The 19,341-nt window shown below is 34.3% G+C and overlaps 2 protein-coding genes across 3 annotated transcripts in view; both read left to right on the forward strand.

The window, feature by feature from the left end:
• LOC135143017 (diphosphoinositol polyphosphate phosphohydrolase 2) overlaps window positions 1-10,968 on the forward strand; it is a 29,747-nt gene extending 18,779 nt beyond the window's left edge. For both annotated transcript variants that reach the window (XM_064074841.1, XM_064074843.1), the window contains 2 exons: window positions 10,263-10,418; window positions 10,474-10,968. In XM_064074841.1, the coding sequence (XP_063930911.1) occupies window positions 10,263-10,418; window positions 10,474-10,668 (351 nt within the window). In that variant the 3' untranslated portion in view covers window positions 10,669-10,968. The remainder of the gene's footprint in view (window positions 1-10,262; window positions 10,419-10,473) is intronic.
• A 212-nt stretch (window positions 10,969-11,180) lies between these two features.
• LOC135143009 (probable ATP-dependent RNA helicase DDX20) lies at window positions 11,181-14,077 on the forward strand. Its single transcript, XM_064074834.1, has 3 exons — window positions 11,181-11,554; window positions 11,602-11,775; window positions 11,822-14,077. The coding sequence occupies exons 1-3, from the start codon at window positions 11,368-11,370 to the stop codon at window positions 14,038-14,040; spliced, it is 2,580 nt and encodes an 859-aa protein (XP_063930904.1). The 5' UTR covers window positions 11,181-11,367; the 3' UTR covers window positions 14,041-14,077.
• Window positions 14,078-19,341: the final 5,264 nt, after the last annotated feature.

Consider the following 19,341-nt stretch of genomic DNA (forward strand, 5'->3'; position numbering starts at 1 on the left):
TATTTTAGTAGGTACTAACCCCGCCCGCCCACCCTCTCTTCTTAGAGGGTATGTCATCTGCCAAAATCAATCTTATCTTGGCAAGTATGAGCCTGATTTTTGCAGATGACATATCCTCTAAGGAAATAAGGGTGGGTGGGCGGGGCTAGTACTTGTCAAGGTAAGACTGATTTTGGCAGATGACCCACTTTTCTAGGAAATAAAGGGTGGGTGGGCGGGGCTAGGACTTGCCAAGATAAGACTGATTTTGGCAGATGACTTGTTCTTCTAAGAAAATAAGAGCTGGATGGGTGGGGTTAGCATTTGCTAAAAATAAAAATAAAAAATGACAAATTGAAAAAATCGGATAAATGAGAAATCGGAAAATTGTACAACTGTATAATCGGAAAATCAAAAACTAAAATATCGAAAAATTGAAAAAAAAATCTTATAAAATCGAATTCGATATTCCAGATTTCATTTTTTTTTTTTTTAGTTTTTAGATTTTTCAACTTTTGACTATTTCATTTGATAATTTGTTTTTTAACTAAAACAACAAATTTATTCGAACCGAAATTTTGAAAGGTCGAAAAACCCAAAAATTGAAAATTAGAAACAATTTTCAGATGTTTTAAAGTTACGGTAAACGTGGCAAATCGCTGAACAAAATTACTCTTTACTTCCTATCAAAAACTCAAAAAATCAAAAATTTTAAAAAATAAACATCTATTTTCTCGATATTTTTTAAAATCAAATAATTGAGAAATCGGAAAACTGCCAAAATTGTAAAATTAAAAAATCGAAAGTTTTTTTCAGTTGCCCAGAGAAATCAAAAATCGAAAGACAGATCAAAAAATTGAAAATCTAAAAAACGACAAATTGAAAAATTCGAAAGTTGAAAAATCGAAAAACTGAAGGATGTAGTCGTACTCACTACGATAAGACTGACCAATTCTTCTAAGAAAATAAAAGAAGAGGTCATCTGCCAAAATCAGTCTTATCTTCGCAAGTATGAGACTGAGTTTTGCAAATGAGATATCCCCTAAGAAAACAAGGGTGGGTGGGCGGGGCTAGTACTTGTCAAGATAAGACTGATTTTGGCAGATGACCTACTCTTCTAAGAAAATAAAGGGTGGGTGGGCGGGGCTAGTACTTTTCAAGATGAGACTGATTTTGGCAAATGACTTATTCTTCTAACAAAATAAAGACTGGGTGGGTGGGGTTAGCACTTGCTAACAATAAAAAAATTTAACATCAAAAAATGATAAATTGAAAACTCGGATAAATGAGAAATCGGAAAATTGTACAACTGTATAATCGCAAAATCAAAAACTGAAATATCGAAAAATTGGAAAAAACAAATCTTATAAAATCGAATTCGAAATTCCAGTTTTCATTTTTTTTTTTTTAGTTTTTAGATTTTTCAACTTTTGAATATTTCATTTGATAATTTGTTTGACAATTTTGCAGTTTTTAATTCCAGTCTTTTGATTTTTCAAGTTCAAATTTATTCGAACCGAAATTTTGAAAAATCCAAAAATTGAAACTTAGAAATAAAATTTTCAGATGTTTTAAAATTACGGTAAACATGGCAAATCGCTGATCAAAATTACTCTTTACTTTCTTCCAAAAACTCGGTGACAAAAAATCAGAAATCAAAAATTTAAAAAATAAACATCTATTTTCTCGATATTTTTAAAAATCGAATATGTAATTGAAAAATCGGAAAACAGCCAAAATTGTAATATTAAAAAATCGTAAAGTTTTTTCAGTTGCCCAGAGAAATCAAAAATCGAAAGAATTGAAAATTTAAAAAGTGAAAAATTGAAAAATTCGAAAGTTGAAAAGTCGAAAAACTGAAGAATCTAGTAGTACTCACTACGATAAGACTGATTTTGGCAAATGATCTACTCTTAAGAAAACAAAGGGCGGGTGGGTGGGGCTAGCATTTGCCAAAATAAGACTCATTTTGGCCAATGACCTATTCTTCTAAGAAAATAAAGAATAGGTCATCTGCCAAAATCAGTCTTATCTTCGCAAGCATGAGACTGATTTTTGCAAATGAGATATCCCCTAAGAAAACAAGGGTGGGTGGGCGGGGCTAGTACTTGTTAAAATAAGACTGATTCTGGCAGATGACCCACTCTTGAAAGAAAATAAAGGGTGGGTGGGCGGGGCTAGTACCTTTTCTTAGAAGAGGTCATTTGCCAAAATGTGTCTTATTTTGTCAAGTACTAGCAAATTTCGAACCATTTTCGACGATTTTCGAAATTTAACTAAATACTTTTTCTAGTAGATTTCGGGGCTCAGAAGTCACTTCCAGCCTCATTTCTTCGATAACTTTGACCTTTTTTTCCATAATTAGATCATTAATTCAGTGCATTGAAATATCACAATTTTTAAAAATATCAAAAAAATTCAATACAACACCTATAGAAAGAAGATCTTGCGTCATTTTTGCAAGTAGGTGCATGTTTTCCAGTTAAGTTCGGATTAAAGAGATATCGACTTCAACTAGGCTCTGTTCGGATTACTGGATATTCGGATAATCGTGGGTTCGGATTATAGAGATTATACTTTAGTGTTGATGGTAAATATTATTTAAATTTTATAAAATAAGGTACTCTTGCATATGTGGTTTATGAATCCGTTTTGACTTTTTTCCTTAGACTTCCAAACTTTTGGGGAAAAAATTCAAAAAAACATTTTAACATTTTGCAATTTAACTTTGGAGCTGCCAAATTGAGTGCTCTGAATTTTTTTTTTTTTTTAGTCAGAATTTAAATCGTTCATGCCCCCTAGCAATTGATTTTACAATTGTGTCGAATAAATGTTAAAAAGTAACAATCCTGAACTTGTGGTTTACGAATCCCTGTTAACAGAGATTTTTGGAAAAAAAAAAAATAAAATTGTACATAGTATAACAATTTTTCGATATTTTAGTTTTGGGATTTTTCAGTTTTTATTCTTCAATTTTTCGATTCTTCAAATTTTCGATTTGCCAATTTCTTGATGAATCGATTTTTCAGCTTTTCAACTTTTCGTTTATTCAGGTTTGTTTGTCTTAAAAAATTATCATGTCATTTTACAATTTTAATGACATGCTCCTGGAGTGTGCTTTATGAATCCGTGTTGAGTTTTTAAGCTTGTCCAGATTTTTGGGAAAAAAATCAAAATTTTATAACAATATTTTAGAATTTGACTTTGATATTGGAAAAACTGAATGATGTGAAAATTTGCAAATACTTTAAGGCTATTGGAAGTTCTTCAAATTTATGAGTGTTTTTGAGAAAAAAAAAACTGAATGTAGGAGACAAAATCAAATCAATTTCCATTTTTTTTAATCACTGATACTTGTAATCTGCACGTGCTAATAGTCGAATTCTTTCGAAATATAGACATAAACAGTCGAAGTTAAATATGTACTGAAAAATTAAGAGCATGTTGTAAAATATCTATAAGTTACCAAATGATTAAAAAAACTAAATCGTAGACGAATCACATGCTGTATTATGGATGGCAACGATTGTTTTCCGAATCGAATTCTAATAATCTATTATTGCTAATCATGAGTGTATCTAAAAACGGAAGTTCGCCATTATGCTCTTTATGGTACGTGAAGTGGTTGCTACCGAATGAATTGTTTTTCCATTATCGAGGTAAAAAGAGAAACATTGCTTGACGCTGAAAGCCAATTTACATTATTTAGAGTGATAGTACCATATTTACTGTGCCGCTACATATCACATTCATTTATCATTCCAGTCCATTAGAACGGCCATAAATACTGATCTGTACAACAAATAGGCAAAACTGGACATCATTATAAAGACATTTTTCTTAATTGCTGCTATTCAGTCGACATATTATTGCAATTAAACATCGAGAACTTACTATCACGCAAATTTATTTTCCTCCGCAGAACTCATCCGTCTCTTTTACGAGCCGAATTAAGCCCTGGCGACGTAGTAAAACACAATCAACAGTACTCCGTTAATTAGCATGTTATTATCGCACAGTTATGCTTAATGCGTCTATTTGCTTGCGGGGTTCACGGGTAAATATGAATGGCCCTGGAGCCAGACAGGAATTTCAAACAGTGTTATTGTTGGCTCATGGAACATGCGATGATGACTGGAGTTGCGGCTTTGCATTTTCGAGCGAACTTAAAACTCCCAAATAGCTCCCGGATGTTTGACTCCGCGCGAGGAGGGATCAAACGCTTATCTTTTTATTCGGCGAAGTCGGATTTAAGTTGAGTATGTGGGTCAGGATTTGTGTGTTTTACGAATTCGTACTCGAGTGGTTGGTAATCTTTGCCGGTCAAAGTACGGTGGTAATTAAACATTCTTCAGCAGAAATAGAAGTGTGTCCTTTGTGGACAAAGCGATGATAACGTAATGCAGCAAATAGATTATGTTGTCTGCATCCGCTTTGTGGCGACGTGGTAATTTCAGGCATTTTTCGTGAACAATGTGGTTTCGTGCCACATTTTTCTGAATGTCATATTGTTTTGAAGTTAATCTCATTTAAGTTGATCATTAATTGTGGCTTAAATTGCAACAGACAGTCCAGTGGGATTAGTTCACTAAAACTCTCTAAATCCGATTCCTTAAAATCTTGTCGTCGCGCATTAATTAAATCTTCGCAGCCCGAACTTATCTCTCATTAACCTCCAAACACACTATCAATTATCACCGGATTAAATTAAGTCTGAGTCGATTAAGTTCCTTTCGATGGCTACGACGCCACGTCTAAATTACTTAACAAACTCTTACAAGTAAAGTCAAAGGACGTTTTCTCAAACGCCAGTTATCGAGCAGTTCATTGCTCTGCCGGTGAATCACACAGACTTGCGAATCAATTATCGCCCACCTCAATAAAGCGCACTATTTTTACAAACTCGACACTATGTCCACCTTGAATATATGCATAACGACGAGTCCAAAGTTCGCGGCTGAAACCGCACATTGTCTGCAAGGTAGCGTGGGGTTTCAGCAAAAAATCTAGAATATAGTGACGCGTTTCGCCAACGAAGTGGGTTGCATCGGGTATATGCTAACGAATTTGGCGCTATTTAATTTTTTGTTAAATTGTGAAAGTAGGCCATGATGTTTTAAGTTGCAGTCGCAGTTGAGGGTGCCAGATTTCACTGCGTGCGATCAATAAAAATCGTCCCCTAGTTGGCGCTGGATTTTTCGCTCGTTTTTAGTTTGCTCGTCCAGTGCCAACTTGAAGACGCTTGTTAATGGCAGTTGAAATTCCGTAGACATTGCGTAAAAATTTATCAGTTTTGTAATATTGATCACTAGTCGTCTAATCCCTCTTTTTTTTTAATTACACGGTTTTAAGTAGAAGATTAAATCATATTTAATTTTGAAGGTTATTATAAAAATATTGTAATCGAGTCCATTGGGCGACTGGCTACTTTTATTTTTTCTCGAGGTTTCATGTCCCCTAAAGTACGAAAAAAATAGGTTCCCGTTTCCATCTGTCTGTCTGCCGTCTGTCCCGCTTTGTATTAGGCAGATAATCTCCGAAATGCCTGGACGGATCGTCAAATTTTATGTGTGTATTAGGTATGGGTGGGTTAGTTTTCACCCTAAAAATTCAGATTTTTGAAAAAAAATGAAAATTGTATAACATTTCCGAATTTAATTTTGAAACTGCAAAAGCGGGTAAAGATAGTAAATAAAAAATACTTGATATCTTACAATTTTGTAAACTAATTTTACTGAAATATTAGAAAATAACGTGGTCCTGTTTCCGGGTTGAATTTTTATCCTAGACGTGGAGATTTTTTAACAAAAAATCAAGATTGTACAATCTTTCGAATTTTCAAATGTTCGATATTTGAGTTTTGAGATTTTTCAGTGTTTTGATTTTAAAATTTTTCGACATTCCAATTCCTCGATTTTTCAATTCCTCGTGTTTTTTTTTTGTTTTTTTTCCGATATTTCAGTTGTACGATTTTTCCATTCTTCGATTCTTAAATTTTTCGATTTTTCAATAATACAGTTTTTGACTTTTCTAAATTTTGGAATTTTTCGATTTTTTGATTTTTGGCTGGTTTGATTTCTAGCTTTTTAGATTTCTTGATTTTTCAATTTTTCTACTTCTCGTCTTTCCCTTTTCTCGATTTTCCGATGGTTGAAATTTTCGATTTCTGGTTTTTTGAATTTTCGATTTTACGATTTTTTAATTTTTTAATAACCTTAAATTTTTCTATTTTTCGAATTTTCCATTTATTGACTTCTCGGTTTTTCAATGTCGTAAAATTTTTCGGTTTCACGATTTTTCAAGTTTTTGATTTCTCAACTTTTCAACACTTCAATTGTGGGAATTTTTCCATATCTGGATTTTTCAATTTTCAATATTTTAATTTTAGATATTTCGGTTTGTCGATTTCTTGACTTCTTGGCCTTCTTTCGATTTCTCGGATTTTCGTTTTTCAAAATATTTGATTCATCGAATTTTCGATTTTCGCTTCCCAAATTTTCAATCCTTTTGGTTTTCGGTTTTTAATTTTTGGAATTTTCGATGTTTCAACTTTTACAATCTTCAATTTTTCGATTTTGCAATTTTCGATTTTTTAAGTTTTTGGAAAATTTTTCAATTTTTTCGATTTTCTGCTTTTCCATTTTTCGATATTTCGTTTTTCGATTTTTCAGTTTCTCGATTTTATGATTTTTTAAATTTTTTAATAACTATTTAAATATTTCTAATTTTCGAATTTTCCATTTATCGACTTCTTAGTTTTTCAATGTCGTAAAATTTTTCGGTTTCACGATTTTTCAAGTTTTCGATTTCTCAACTTTTAACATATCAATTTGGGAATTTTTCCATATCTGGATTTTTCAATTTTTCAGTATTTTAATTTTAAATTTTTCGATTTTTCGGCTTTTCGAATTTTTTTAATTTCGGTATCTCAATTTTACCATTCCTTGACTTTTCGATTTTTGGATTTTTCGACTTTCGATATGTTTTTCTATATTTCGCTTCTCAAATTTTCGAATTCTAGGTTTTCCGATTTCCTGGATTTTCTTTTTCCGAAAATTTGATTCATCGAATTTTCAATTTTTTACCTTTTGATTTTCAATTTTTTTATTCTTCAGTTTTTCAATTTTTCGATTTCATAAGCTTCTGGAAGATTTTTCTATTTTTTCGATTTTCGAATTCTAGGTTTTCCGATTTCGCGAATTTTCGTTTTTCCGAATATTTGATTCATCGAATTTTCTATTTTCAGTTCTCAAATTTTCAATCCTTCTGGTTTTCGATTTTTAAATTTTCAAATTTTCAATTTCTACAATCTTCAGTTTTTCGATTTTTCAATTTTCGATTTTTTTGTTTCTGGAAGATTTTTCTATTTTTTTTGATTTTCGAACTTTCGGTTATTCGATATTCCGATTTCTCGATTTTTCAATTTTTCTATTCTTTGATTTTTAAATTTTAATTTTGGATTTTTTGATTTTTCAACTGTTCCATTCTTCAGTTTTTCGTTTTTTCAAATACTTTACTTTTCGATTTTTTTATTCCTCTTTAAGTTTTCGATTTTCGAGATTCAAATTTTCAGTCTTTCTAGTCATCGATTTTCAATTTTTCAATGTCTTTTACTTTTCGATTTTTTTACTTTCCAGAAGATTTTTCTATTTTTTCGATTTTCTGTTTTTCAATTTTTCTAATTTTCCATTTATCGACTTCTCGGTTTTTCAATGTCGTAAAATTTTTCAGATTTTCGATTTCTCAACTTTTTGACACTTCAATTTTGGGAATTTTTCCATATCTGGATTTTTCAATTTTTCAATATTTTTATTTTAGATATTTTGGTTTGTCGATTTCTCGACTTTTCGGCTTTTTTCGATTTTTTAATTTTTCGACTTTTCGGCTTTTCGAATTTTCCATTTATTGACTTCTCGATTTTTCAATATCGTGAAATTTTTCGGTTTCACGATTTTTCAAGTTTTCGATTTCTCAACTTTTAACATATCAATTTTGGGAATTTTTCCATATCTGGATTTTTCAATTTTTCAGTATTTTAATTTTAGATTTTTCGATTTTTCGGCTTTTCGAATTTTTTTAATTTCGCTATCTCAATTTTACCATTCCTTGAATTTTCGATTTTTGGATTTTTCGACTTTCGATATGTTTTTCTATATTTCGATTCTTAAATTTTCGAATTCTAGGTTTTCCGATTTCCCGGATTTTCTTTTTCCGAATATTTGATTCATCGAATTTTCAATTTTTTACCTTTTGATTTTCAATTTTTTTATTCTTCAGTTTTTCAATTTTTTAATTATTTTGCTTTTCAGTGTTTTATTTCTCGAGTTTTCGATTTCCGTTTCTCAAATTTTCAATCCATCTGGTTTTTTCGATTTTTGATTTTTCGATTTCTTAAGCTTCTGGAAGATTTTTCTATTTTTTCGTTTTTCGAATTCTAGGTTTTCCTATTTCGCGAGTTTTCGTTTTTCCGAATGTTTGATTCATCGAATTTTCAATTTGCTTATCTTTCGACTTTCAATTTTTCAATTATTTTACTTTTCGATTTTTTCTTTCTCGAGTTTTCTATTTTCGGTTCTCAAATTTTCAATTTTTACAATCTTCAGTTTTTCGATTTTTCAATTTTCGATTTTTTAGTTTCCGGAAGATTTTTCTATTGTTTTTATTTTCGAACTTTCGGTTATTCGATATTCCGATTTCTCGATTTTTCAATTTTTCTATTCTTTAATTTTTAAATTTTCAATTTTGGATTTTTTGATTTTTCAACTTTTCCGTTCTTCAGTTTTTCGTTTTTTCAAATACTTTACATTTCGATTTTTTTATTCCTCTTTAAGTTTTCGATTTTCGAGATTCTTTCTAGTCATCGATTTTCAATTTTTCAATTTCTTTTACTTTTCGATTTTTTGACTTTCCAGAAGATTTTTCTATTTTTTCGATTTTCTGTTTTTCCATTTTTTAATTTCTTAATAATTATTTAAATTTTTCAATTTTTCTAATTTTCCATTTATCGACTTCTCGGTTTTTCAATGTAAAATTTTTCAGGTTTTCGATTTCTCAACTTTTTGACACTTCAATTTTGGGAATGTTTCCATATCTAGATTTTTCAATTTTTCAATATTTTTATTTTATATATTTTGGTTTGTCGATTTCTCGACTTTTCAGCTTTTTTCGATTTTTTAATTTTGATACCTCAATTTTTTCAATTTTTCCATTTTTTGATTTCGATTTTTGGATTTTTCGATTTTCCATATTTCGTTTTTTTCTATATTTTGATTCCTAGATTTTCGAATTCTAGGTTTTCCGATTTTGCAGATTTTCGTTTTTCCGAATATTTGATTCATCGAATTTTCAATTTTTCAGTTATGTTACTTTTCAATTTTTTTATTTCTCGAGTTTTCGATTTTCGCTTCTTAAAATTTCAATCCATGTGGACTTTGATTTTTGGATTTTTCGATTTTTTAAGTTTCTGGAAGATTTTTTGTATTTTTTCGAATTTCAAATTCTGGGTTTTCCGATTTCTCCAATTTTTTCATTATTAAGTTTTTCGATTATTTTACTTTTCGATTTATTATTTCCCGAGTTTTCGATTTTCGCTTTTCAAACTTTCAGTTCTTGTTTTCGATTTTTCAATTTTCAATTTTTTGAGTTTCTGAAAGAATTTTCTATTTTTTCGATTTTCGAACTTTCGGTTATTCGATATATTCCGATTTCTCGATTTTTCAATGTTTCTATTCTTTGATTTTTAAAGTTTCAGTTCTGGATTTTTTATTTCTCTTTAAGTTTTCGATTTTCGAGACTCAAATTTTCAATCTTCCTAGTTTTTAATTTTCAGTGTTTCAATTTCTTACTTTTCGATTTTCTGACTTTCAGAAGATTTTTCGATTTTCTTTTTTTCCATTTTTCGATTTCACTGGTTTTTACTTTGTAGGGGTAAAAGACAAAAATCACAAAACCAAATTTTATGCCTTTTTAAAGAAGCGGTATTACTGGGCTTTACTTCAAAGGCAAGGGAAGTTCTGTCCAAATAACCTACCAATTTTTTTCCCCTAGTTTTTTATTTCCGTAGTATGTGTTCATAGTAATTTAAAAAATGCAAATATTTAACCAGTGAGATCACTAGAAATAATTTACATCCAACTTTAAATCAACTTTTGTAATCATAAGTGTTGAAACTATTTTCCTCCGTTACTATTATCTCCGTCCCCGTTCTAAAACACGCGTAAACAACCTAATTGAGAAACCCGCCGCATTCAAGACGCGTCAATAACGAATTCGTTGCTTTCAAGGTCCTTTTGGTGACGTCTTCTCGCAGGCCCGAGAAATGGATTGTTCCCGGAGGCGGCGTCGAACCGGAGGAGGAACCGAGCGTGACCGCCACGAGGGAAGTCCTCGAAGAAGCGGGCGTCATCGGCAAGCTAGGACGTAGCTTGGGAGTTTTTGAAGTAAGTATTAGGAAAAAAAAACCGTCCACAAAAACTAATCTTTCCCACCTTCCAGAATTTGGAACACAAAGACAGAACTGAAGTGTATGTCATGACAGTAACCGAAGAACTAGACGAATGGGAAGACTCGAAGACCATAGGCAGGAAAAGGCAGTGGTTCACGATAGAAGAGGCTCTAGAACAGCTCGCTTTGCACAAACCGGTGCAACGTAATTATCTTCAACAATTACGTCGCTCGAAACTAACATGAGATTTGGTTTTTTATAATATTGATTAATTTAGAAAAACTGTTACTGTCAAACATGTGCTTGAGGTTTTATGGGTATTTATTAATCATGGAAATTCGACTATATGTGAGATATTGAATTCGATTTTTCGTAGTTATTCTGCAACAATAATGCTCTCGGTTATAGTGAGGTATTGTTCATTTTACGCCAGTTCTGTTTACATTTTTTTTTTTTCGATTTACACTTAAGACATAGTACTTTCCTATTGTTTTGTTGCCTTTTGTTATAACCTGAATATCAGAACAATAAAATGTTATTTAATATCGATTTGTATGTGTTTGGCGTGGACGTTATTTACGCAACCATATTTCTATTCATTTGTTATTTTATTAGTGTTATGTGCGGTTGGTTATTTCGTTTCAAAAACAATCCTTTGATAACCGTTTACTTTAGGAACGACCGCCAACGCAAATGCATTGGAAACTACTTAAACTCAGATTTATGGCTATAAAAGCACGTTGTGAAACTATATTTGAAAAACAAAAATTATCAGTAATGTAGGCAACCAGCTATACTTCCGCGTAGACAACACGACATCCACTAATCTCCCGTCCACGAGACCTTAGCCACAAAAAGCCGATAAAACAGAGCTCATTCGACAAACGTCAACGTCAAATGTGATTGTTTTTTGAGGTTATCCCCTTTACGTTTGTTTATTTAATATGCAACAACACATAGCACACGATTTACAAGAAAAAGAACGAACTAAAGACGTAACTTTGAAGGAAAATGTCACTTTCGCCTCGTTACTACTCAAGTCTGAAATCCAGAATGGCCTCACTGAGAGCGGATTCAAGAAACCCTCTCCAATCCAATTTAAAGCGATACCACTGGGACGATGCGGCTTCGGTAACCCCACGAACCCTCTCTAAACCCACTTGACACTAAATTTCTAGATTTGATCGTCAAATCCAAGTCAGGAACCGGAAAAACTCTAGTATTCTCAACTATAACTTTAGAGACCGTAAACGTGGCCAAAATCACTCCGCAAGTGTTAATTCTAGTGCCTACGCGAGAAATCGCGGTACAAATTGAAGACGTTTTAAAAAACATTGGACGTTTCATTGAAGGTTTGTGGTCTAGCTAAGTTTCTGTCGTTTTAATGTAGATTTGTAGGTCTCTCAATTGGGTGTTTTATTGGCGGCATGCCCCTGGAAGACGACATTAAAAAATGCAGCCAGTGTCACGTCGCCGTGGGGGCCCCAGGCCGCGTCAAGCACCTCATCACCCTAGGCGCTCTTTCCACAAAGTCAATCCGTTTGTTTGTTCTTGATGAAGCCGACAAACTCATGGAAACCACGTTCCAGAACGACATTAACGAAATCTACGACGTGCTCCCCCCTCGCAAACAATTAATCGCGACTAGTGCCACCTACCCCCAGGAGCTTGACACGTTCCTAGCCAATTACATGCTTTCCCCAACGCACGTGACGTCCGAAAACGAAACCCCGCTCCTCCTAGGTCTCAAACAATTCGTCGCTGTGTTAAACTCCAACACGATTAACGCGGTCCAGCAAATGAAAGCCAAAAACGAAATTCTTGTAGAAATATTCACGAACGTCTCCTTCACTCAATGTCTAGTTTTCACCAACTACCAGTCACGAACTGAGAGTGTTTCTAACTATTTGAACCAAAAGGGGTGGAATTCGTCGTTTATTTCGGCGGCGGTGGAGCAAAGCGGGCGCTTGGAGGCTATCAATAACTTGAAAAACTTCAAAAGCAGGATATTGCTTTCGACTGACTTGACTGCAAGGGGGATAGATGCCGCTAATGTTGATTTAGTTATCAATTATGACCTTCCGGTGGATGCTGTGACGTACTTGCACCGGATGGGGAGAGCGGGGAGGTACGGGTCCACTGGGATTTGCATAAACTTTGCTTTGGAGGGGCTAGAAATTAAGAAAATGCAGACGATTTTGGGGAGTATTGGTGCGACGAATTTGTCGATTTCGAAATTGCCGCCTTTGAAGGGTGGGGGTGATTTGTGGCAACTGGATGTGAGTGGGTTGGAGCAGATTTGGGGGGTGGTGCCCGAGAGCGCCAATGAGGTGAGCGAGACAATCAAGAAGGAGGTGCTACTGATGAAACAGAGTGCCAGAAGTAACAAAAACAACAAAAATAGTAAAAATAGCAAAAATTGTAATAAGAAGAAGATTAAATTTGAGGACGCCAAAGGGACGACGAACGACAAAGAGAGTCCAACTACGAACAACAAAAAGAATAAGAAGATAAAATTAGAAGACTTGACTAAAGAAAGTGTGGAGGACTTTTTGAAATGTAACAAAGAAGACACTCCAACTCGTGGTAAAAACAACAAGAAGAAGATAAAACTAGAAGAGTTGAGTAGTGAAGGTGTTGAAAATATGCTACTAGGTAAAGAAAAGGAAGAAGAAAAAGACTCGACGACGTGTTTTGACACTGATAATTTACTCAGTTCGTTAATAGGAGACGAAAGCGATGATTCCAAGAAACGTAAAAGGGAAATTAAAATAGAAGAGAAAGAAAATGAGACTCTAATTTCATCAGATGACACGAATTGTGATGATATACTCTCTTCATTAATAAATGGAGAAACTCCAGAAGACGATAGTAAAAAACGGAAACTAAATGAACCCACAATAGGAATAAAAGACGACAAAAACGAAACCTTGAGCAAAAATAAAGCCCTCCTTAGTATCACGAGGCTTTTGATAGATTTCCACACCCACATAGACACAGATTTGGCAGACACCTTAGATGGATATCTTACAATTCTCAAAGACAAAAATACAGACGATCAGATTAGCACAGCGGAAGACATTCTACTTCTGAATTCTAGTACCGACACTGTGGTAACTAAAACTGAAGACGTAGAAATAGAAATAGAAGCACCCACAGACGAACTCGACATTGAAGATATTTTCAAAGCTGGCTACCAGTGCGCGTTGACTACGAGCGACAAAACCTGGTTGAACTCCCTTCCCTCGCAAGACATTCAAACCTTCCAAGAGTTTTGTCGTCAAGAACAAGTAACCATTTCTTCAGAGAGCGAAAACGAAGAACTAGATTACGAAATGGAAGCTTATGATGAAGAGGACGACGAAAATCCCACGAACGACGTGGCCTTACAGTGGGTCCCGGTGGAGTCCTCCAGCGCCGACCACTTCACCAAGTGCTACGACGACTGCAGCACCGTCCTCTGGCAAACCGGGCTCACCTTCGAAACCGTTGCCGAGTTCGACAATTGGTACTACCACTGGCAGGAGCAAGTCCAGTCCGTGCGCAACTACGTCCAGCAGAACATCTACGTGGAGGAAATGAGCAAATATCAGCAGCAGCGTCTAACTGACAAATAACGCATCATGTATTTGTAATAAAGACAATTAAATCTGTTATACTGTGTCTTATTTCGCGACTAAAGCGGAAATGCGGCAAATGCATAATGAGCGAGTGCATTAACCAGATGGAAAAGTGCAATAGCACCTTAAAACGCGCTGGCGAGTCGTAAACAATGGAATGCAAATGATGCGGGGTTTATCGGGAGGTTAGATGTGCAAGAGCGACATGCGAATGCGGCTTTGATGTCCTAAATCTGGTTTTTTCGTCGGCGGTTGCATGTTTGGAGGTTATCTGGATTCGGCACGACAGGGAGGATAAGGCGACGGCCGGAGTTGATGGAAATGCGGGGTTATTTTTAAAGTCTTTAGAAACGTAATAGAGCAAACTCTGGTTTGTAAAATGTTAATGTAACGCAACTATCAATTTTCTTATTCTAGTATAATCTGCACAACAATAACGTCGCTGTTGGCGTGCTCTCCCCAATTAGAACAGCGCCTTGCAATTATTGCACCCTAGTCGTCGGTCTCTGAATCGTCAGGTCATGAAGTGTACCGAGCGTGCTGCCGATGCGATATCCTCCTCGATAGCGGACTTTCAAGAACTGGTGCATTCGTGCATGAAACGTAAAATTTCGTGCCAGCAGCCGATGCCAGTGATACATATTTAAAGAAATTTGCAACGAAACTTTTCTGTTTGCGGAGGGAAAGGACACGTAAGAGGGGCAAGGACGCGGCCGGGAGGAATTCGGAAGCTGGCGTAGTGAACGTTAACAAGAACGGTGAAGAAGGGGCGTAGAGTGAGCAATCTAGAAGATTTTAAGGCGAAGACACCCAATAAAACAGAGAGCTTTTAACTTTTCCAGAATAAAATCCTTAGGTGGTGCTTTTTGGAAATGCAGTGTCTTTCCGGTGATAATCCTCCTGCTGCCCAACAATGCAACTGCTGTTTGCTGTAATATACTTCCTGGTTTGCTGGAAAGTATTCAAAAGCTTAATGAGACGGTCTCCCTGAACCAGATTCTGCTCAGAACCGTAATGGTCAGACAGACCAAGATACTTCCTTTGTTTGGAATTTTTTCATTTTATAGATGCTGATCTGACTCCATCTACTGATTTTGATTCACAGCAGTCAATAGTTCAAGCTTTTGTTCCCAATAAGGTTAGGTAGATATGATATGGTCAACTTTGTGTAAAGCTGGACCGATTAAACTAGTACTTCATTATGAAAAACAAGCAGCCCCGTAGCTAGAAAACTTATTCAGGGGGGGCAAGTTTGTCGACAGAGGGGGGCTTCATGCAAATATATATATTTCAATAATACACTCAGATAACTGCTTTATTTTTTCATTAAAATAATTGCAAACGTCGTTTTTTCCGTTATTAAATTTTGGTAAAAACCTGTCCAAGTCCAAAGAATTGGTGCGGTACTTTTCAAAAGCCAGAAAAACCAAGTTTGCCAATCTTTGATGCGTCATTGCGATCTATTCAGAGAATGTAGATTCACAAACAGCTGGACTGCATCTAAAAATTCGTATAATATTGCCAACAATGTTGGGAACAGATACTTTTAAAAGTATCTAGATACAGATTGTTTTCGATTTTTTCGAAATGTATCTAGATACAGATACAAGAAAACAGATACTTTTTGAAGCTTTTTTTTTTTTAACTGAAAACATGTTTATGTATTTTTTTATGTATTGTTAAATTATTTCTTCTTGGTTTCAGACTTTGGTTTCCGCTACTAAACACCCGTTCCACAGGTGCAGAAGAAGGGATTGTGGTATTAAATTTAAAAAATAAATATTTTACTGTAGCATAATTATTCAAGACTGAAAAATATTTTCTTTTTTCCTGCAAATAGGCCATCGTTTCGCTGTTTGATGTGTCGCAAATTGTGCAATATTTATTACATAGGCTTAAAAAGAATATTTTTTTTTGTTTTTATTCCCATACTACAGTGTCCAAATTTTGTTTCAATTTTCAATATATCTAATAATTATCTCCAGTATTAAAATTAATATTTCAAAAGAATACGGGAAATGATTATTCTGTGCTGAAGGTCTGTCTGTGGTCGGCAAATTATTATTCTTCAATATCGGCTTACGATGTTTTTATGACCATGTCCGGTAATCGTCTATCCCGGTGCGGCAGGTATATACATTTTAAGAAGAATTGCTGGTTCGGTTTAAGGCAAAATAAGTACAATTTTTTAGAAAGGTATTTAAACCCCTTATAGGATCAAAAGCTGCCTGGCAAGCCGGAATCACCAGAGTGCAACATCAAATTTTCAGATTTTTGTTGAAACTCATATTATTTTAATCTCGTTTCACGATTTCTGAGAATATATCACCATAAATTATTCTATCGAGGGTTGTAAAAATATTAATTTTATTGCCGAAGATTTACGCTTAAACATAATCGGCACATTTTAGGGCAAAACGGACCTGCCAAGCCCGCCTCGCGTTAGGTCCAACAATGAAAAAGTGAAGAAATGACACGTGGCAACAGGAAAAGATGCTACATTTGTCTGAAAAACAAAGGTATAAAACAGTAACAAATATGCGATTTATGCGAGAGAAAAGTTTGTATTGAACATTCGATTAGTCGATTACAGAACTAATTTGTGCTAATTGAAAAAATTAATCATTATTATGTAACACGCAATTATTATTTTCTAAAAATAATAACATACCTTAAACAAATATTTTTACTATACAAATTACTCTTGTTTAATAACACAAATACGACCAGCGGGCCTACCGGACACGGGTTGCCAGGTACACAGATAAAATGCATTGCCCCCATAAGGGTAAAACGCAGTGAATAGTGAATTGTGGTTTATGGTTTTTAAAATACCATCTTACCATGGCTTAGATTTATTACTCCTCAGGATTATATTTAAAGATGTATAAGTACTGAAGGCTACAATGTAGGAAATGATGGTTTTTAAAATATGAAAATTTCCGTGCCAGAACACTATAGTGGACCTCTTACCTCTATTTTTGTTTATGTGATCAAAATCACCAACATGAAGTATCAAAAATTACTACTAGTATAACTCAACTAATAACTACTGAAAAAAAAGTGAAACAAAAAAATGTATCTGTATCTGCGCCATTAATTTTGTATCTAGATACAGATATTTTGTGCCTAAAATTCGATTTTATCTAGACACAGATACTAGATACCCAAAAATGTATCTAGATACTTTATTTAGATACAAGTATCTAGGTACTGCCCAACACTGATTGCCAAATAACATACCCTGTAACAAAATAAAGGGTGGGCGGGTGGGACTAGTAAATATGCTTCAGCAATCGGCATTATATTAAAATTTTATTATTCATTTGAAATTAATAATATGTAAGTGCTCCAGGGGGGGCAACCACAACTGCTAGGGGGGGCTCAGCCCCATCTTGCCCCCCCGTAGCTACGGGGCTGAAAACAAGTATAACAGTATGGAAATCAGCTTTTATTACCAAAATGTTCGCAGCCTGAAGACTAAATTGGATACTTTTTTGTTGCTTCTTGTATCAGCGAATATTATTTAGAATGTCTAACAGAAATCTAGTTAATAGATTCAGTATCTAATTAGTTATTAGCCGTCAATGTTACGCGTGGTGGTGGTGTTTTATTAGCAGTGAAAAAGCATATTTCTGTTCAACGAATAGATTTAACTTCTTTTTCAAATGCTGCAAAGTCCATATTTCCTCGCAAAAATGTACCATTTTAACCATGATCTAAGTTTCTTGTTGTGAAAAGATGGCTATGAATATTAAGAAAAAAAAAGGCAAAATATAAGCCCCGCCCACCCACCCTGTCTCGATTCTGATGATTGTATTTATTCCTCGTAAGCCAAGGGGCGAGGCTTAAATGTAAAATCCTTATTTTCTACGAGAAATTAGTATTCTTTGAACAACACGATACTCAAAAAAACACGTTTTTAATTTCTTGTAAAGAAATAAGTATTTTGCAGTTAAGCTCCTCGTCCTTGGTTCACGGCAATTAAAAAAAATCGTCACAATTGAGACAGGGCGGGTGGGCGGGTTTACATTTTGCCTTTTTGTACTAATATGTGTAAACTTCTTTTCACAACATGTAACTTAAAACATGTTCAAAATGGAAAATTTGTATAAGGAAATCTTAATTTTGCAATTAGGCCCCGCCCCATACTTGCAAAATCCGTGTCTTCGCAAAAATATTCCATTTTAACCATGTTTCTTGTTGTGAAAAGATGGCTATGAATATTAAGAAAAAAAAAAGGAAAAATATAAGCCCCGCCCACCCACCCTGTCTCAATTCTGATAATTTTTTTAATTCGTCGTAAGCCGAGGGGCGGAGCTTAATTGCCAAATCCTTATTTTTTTACGAGAAATTACCATGAGAAATATGTTCTTAAGTAATCGTGTTATACAAAGAAAACTAAAATAATGTATTAATTAAAGAAGAAAAGGAAAAGAGAAGCCCCACCCATCCCTCTCGATCTCAATCGTGATGAATTTTTCATTCCTTGTTAGACTTAGGGGCGGAGCGTAATTGCAAAATCGGTATTTTCCTGTACAAATTACCATTTTAAACATGTTGTAAGTTTCTTGTTGTGAAAAGATGACTACACATGTTAAGAAAAAAAAGGCAAAATGTAGCCCCGCCCACCCGCCCTGTGTCAATTGTGATGATATTTTTTATTCGTCATGAGCCAAGAGGGCGGAGCTTAACTGCAAAATCCTTATTTCTCTACGAGAAATTAAAAACATGTTTTTGAATATCGTCTTGTTCAAAGAATACTATGTATATTAAAAAAAAAATAAAGCCAAAGAATAAGCGCCACCCATACCCGCCCCGATCGCAATTCTCAACTGTGATGAATTTTTTATTCCTTGTCAAATCGAGGGGCAGGGCTTAATTGCAATGTCCCTATTTGTCTAAAAGAATTTACCATTTTAAACATGTTTTAAGTTTATTATTCTGAACAGACGACCACATATATTTAAGAAATAAAGCAAAATATAAGCCCCGCCCATCCGTCCTATCTCAAGTGTAATGAATTTTTTTCAATCGTCGAGAGCCAAAAGAGCGGAATTTAATTATTGAAAAATCCTTATTATGTCTCTAGAAGAAATTACCATGTGAGACATGTTTTTGAAAGTAGTGTTATTCGAAAAATGATATGTATATTAAGAAAAAATTAAAGCCAAAGATTAAGCCCCACCTATACCTGCCCTGATCCATTGCTGATCTAAATAGTAATGAATTTTTCAATTGTTGGCTGTCCTAGGGGCGGAGCCTAATTGCAAAATCCATATTTCCTTACAAACATTT

This window comes from Zophobas morio, unplaced genomic scaffold (genome assembly GCF_036711695.1).
Source record: "Zophobas morio isolate AGI-343-1 ecotype UQ-CSIRO unplaced genomic scaffold, CSIRO_AGI_Zmor_V1 ptg000057l, whole genome shotgun sequence".
NCBI classification, from domain to species: Eukaryota; Metazoa; Arthropoda; class Insecta; order Coleoptera; family Tenebrionidae; genus Zophobas; species Zophobas morio.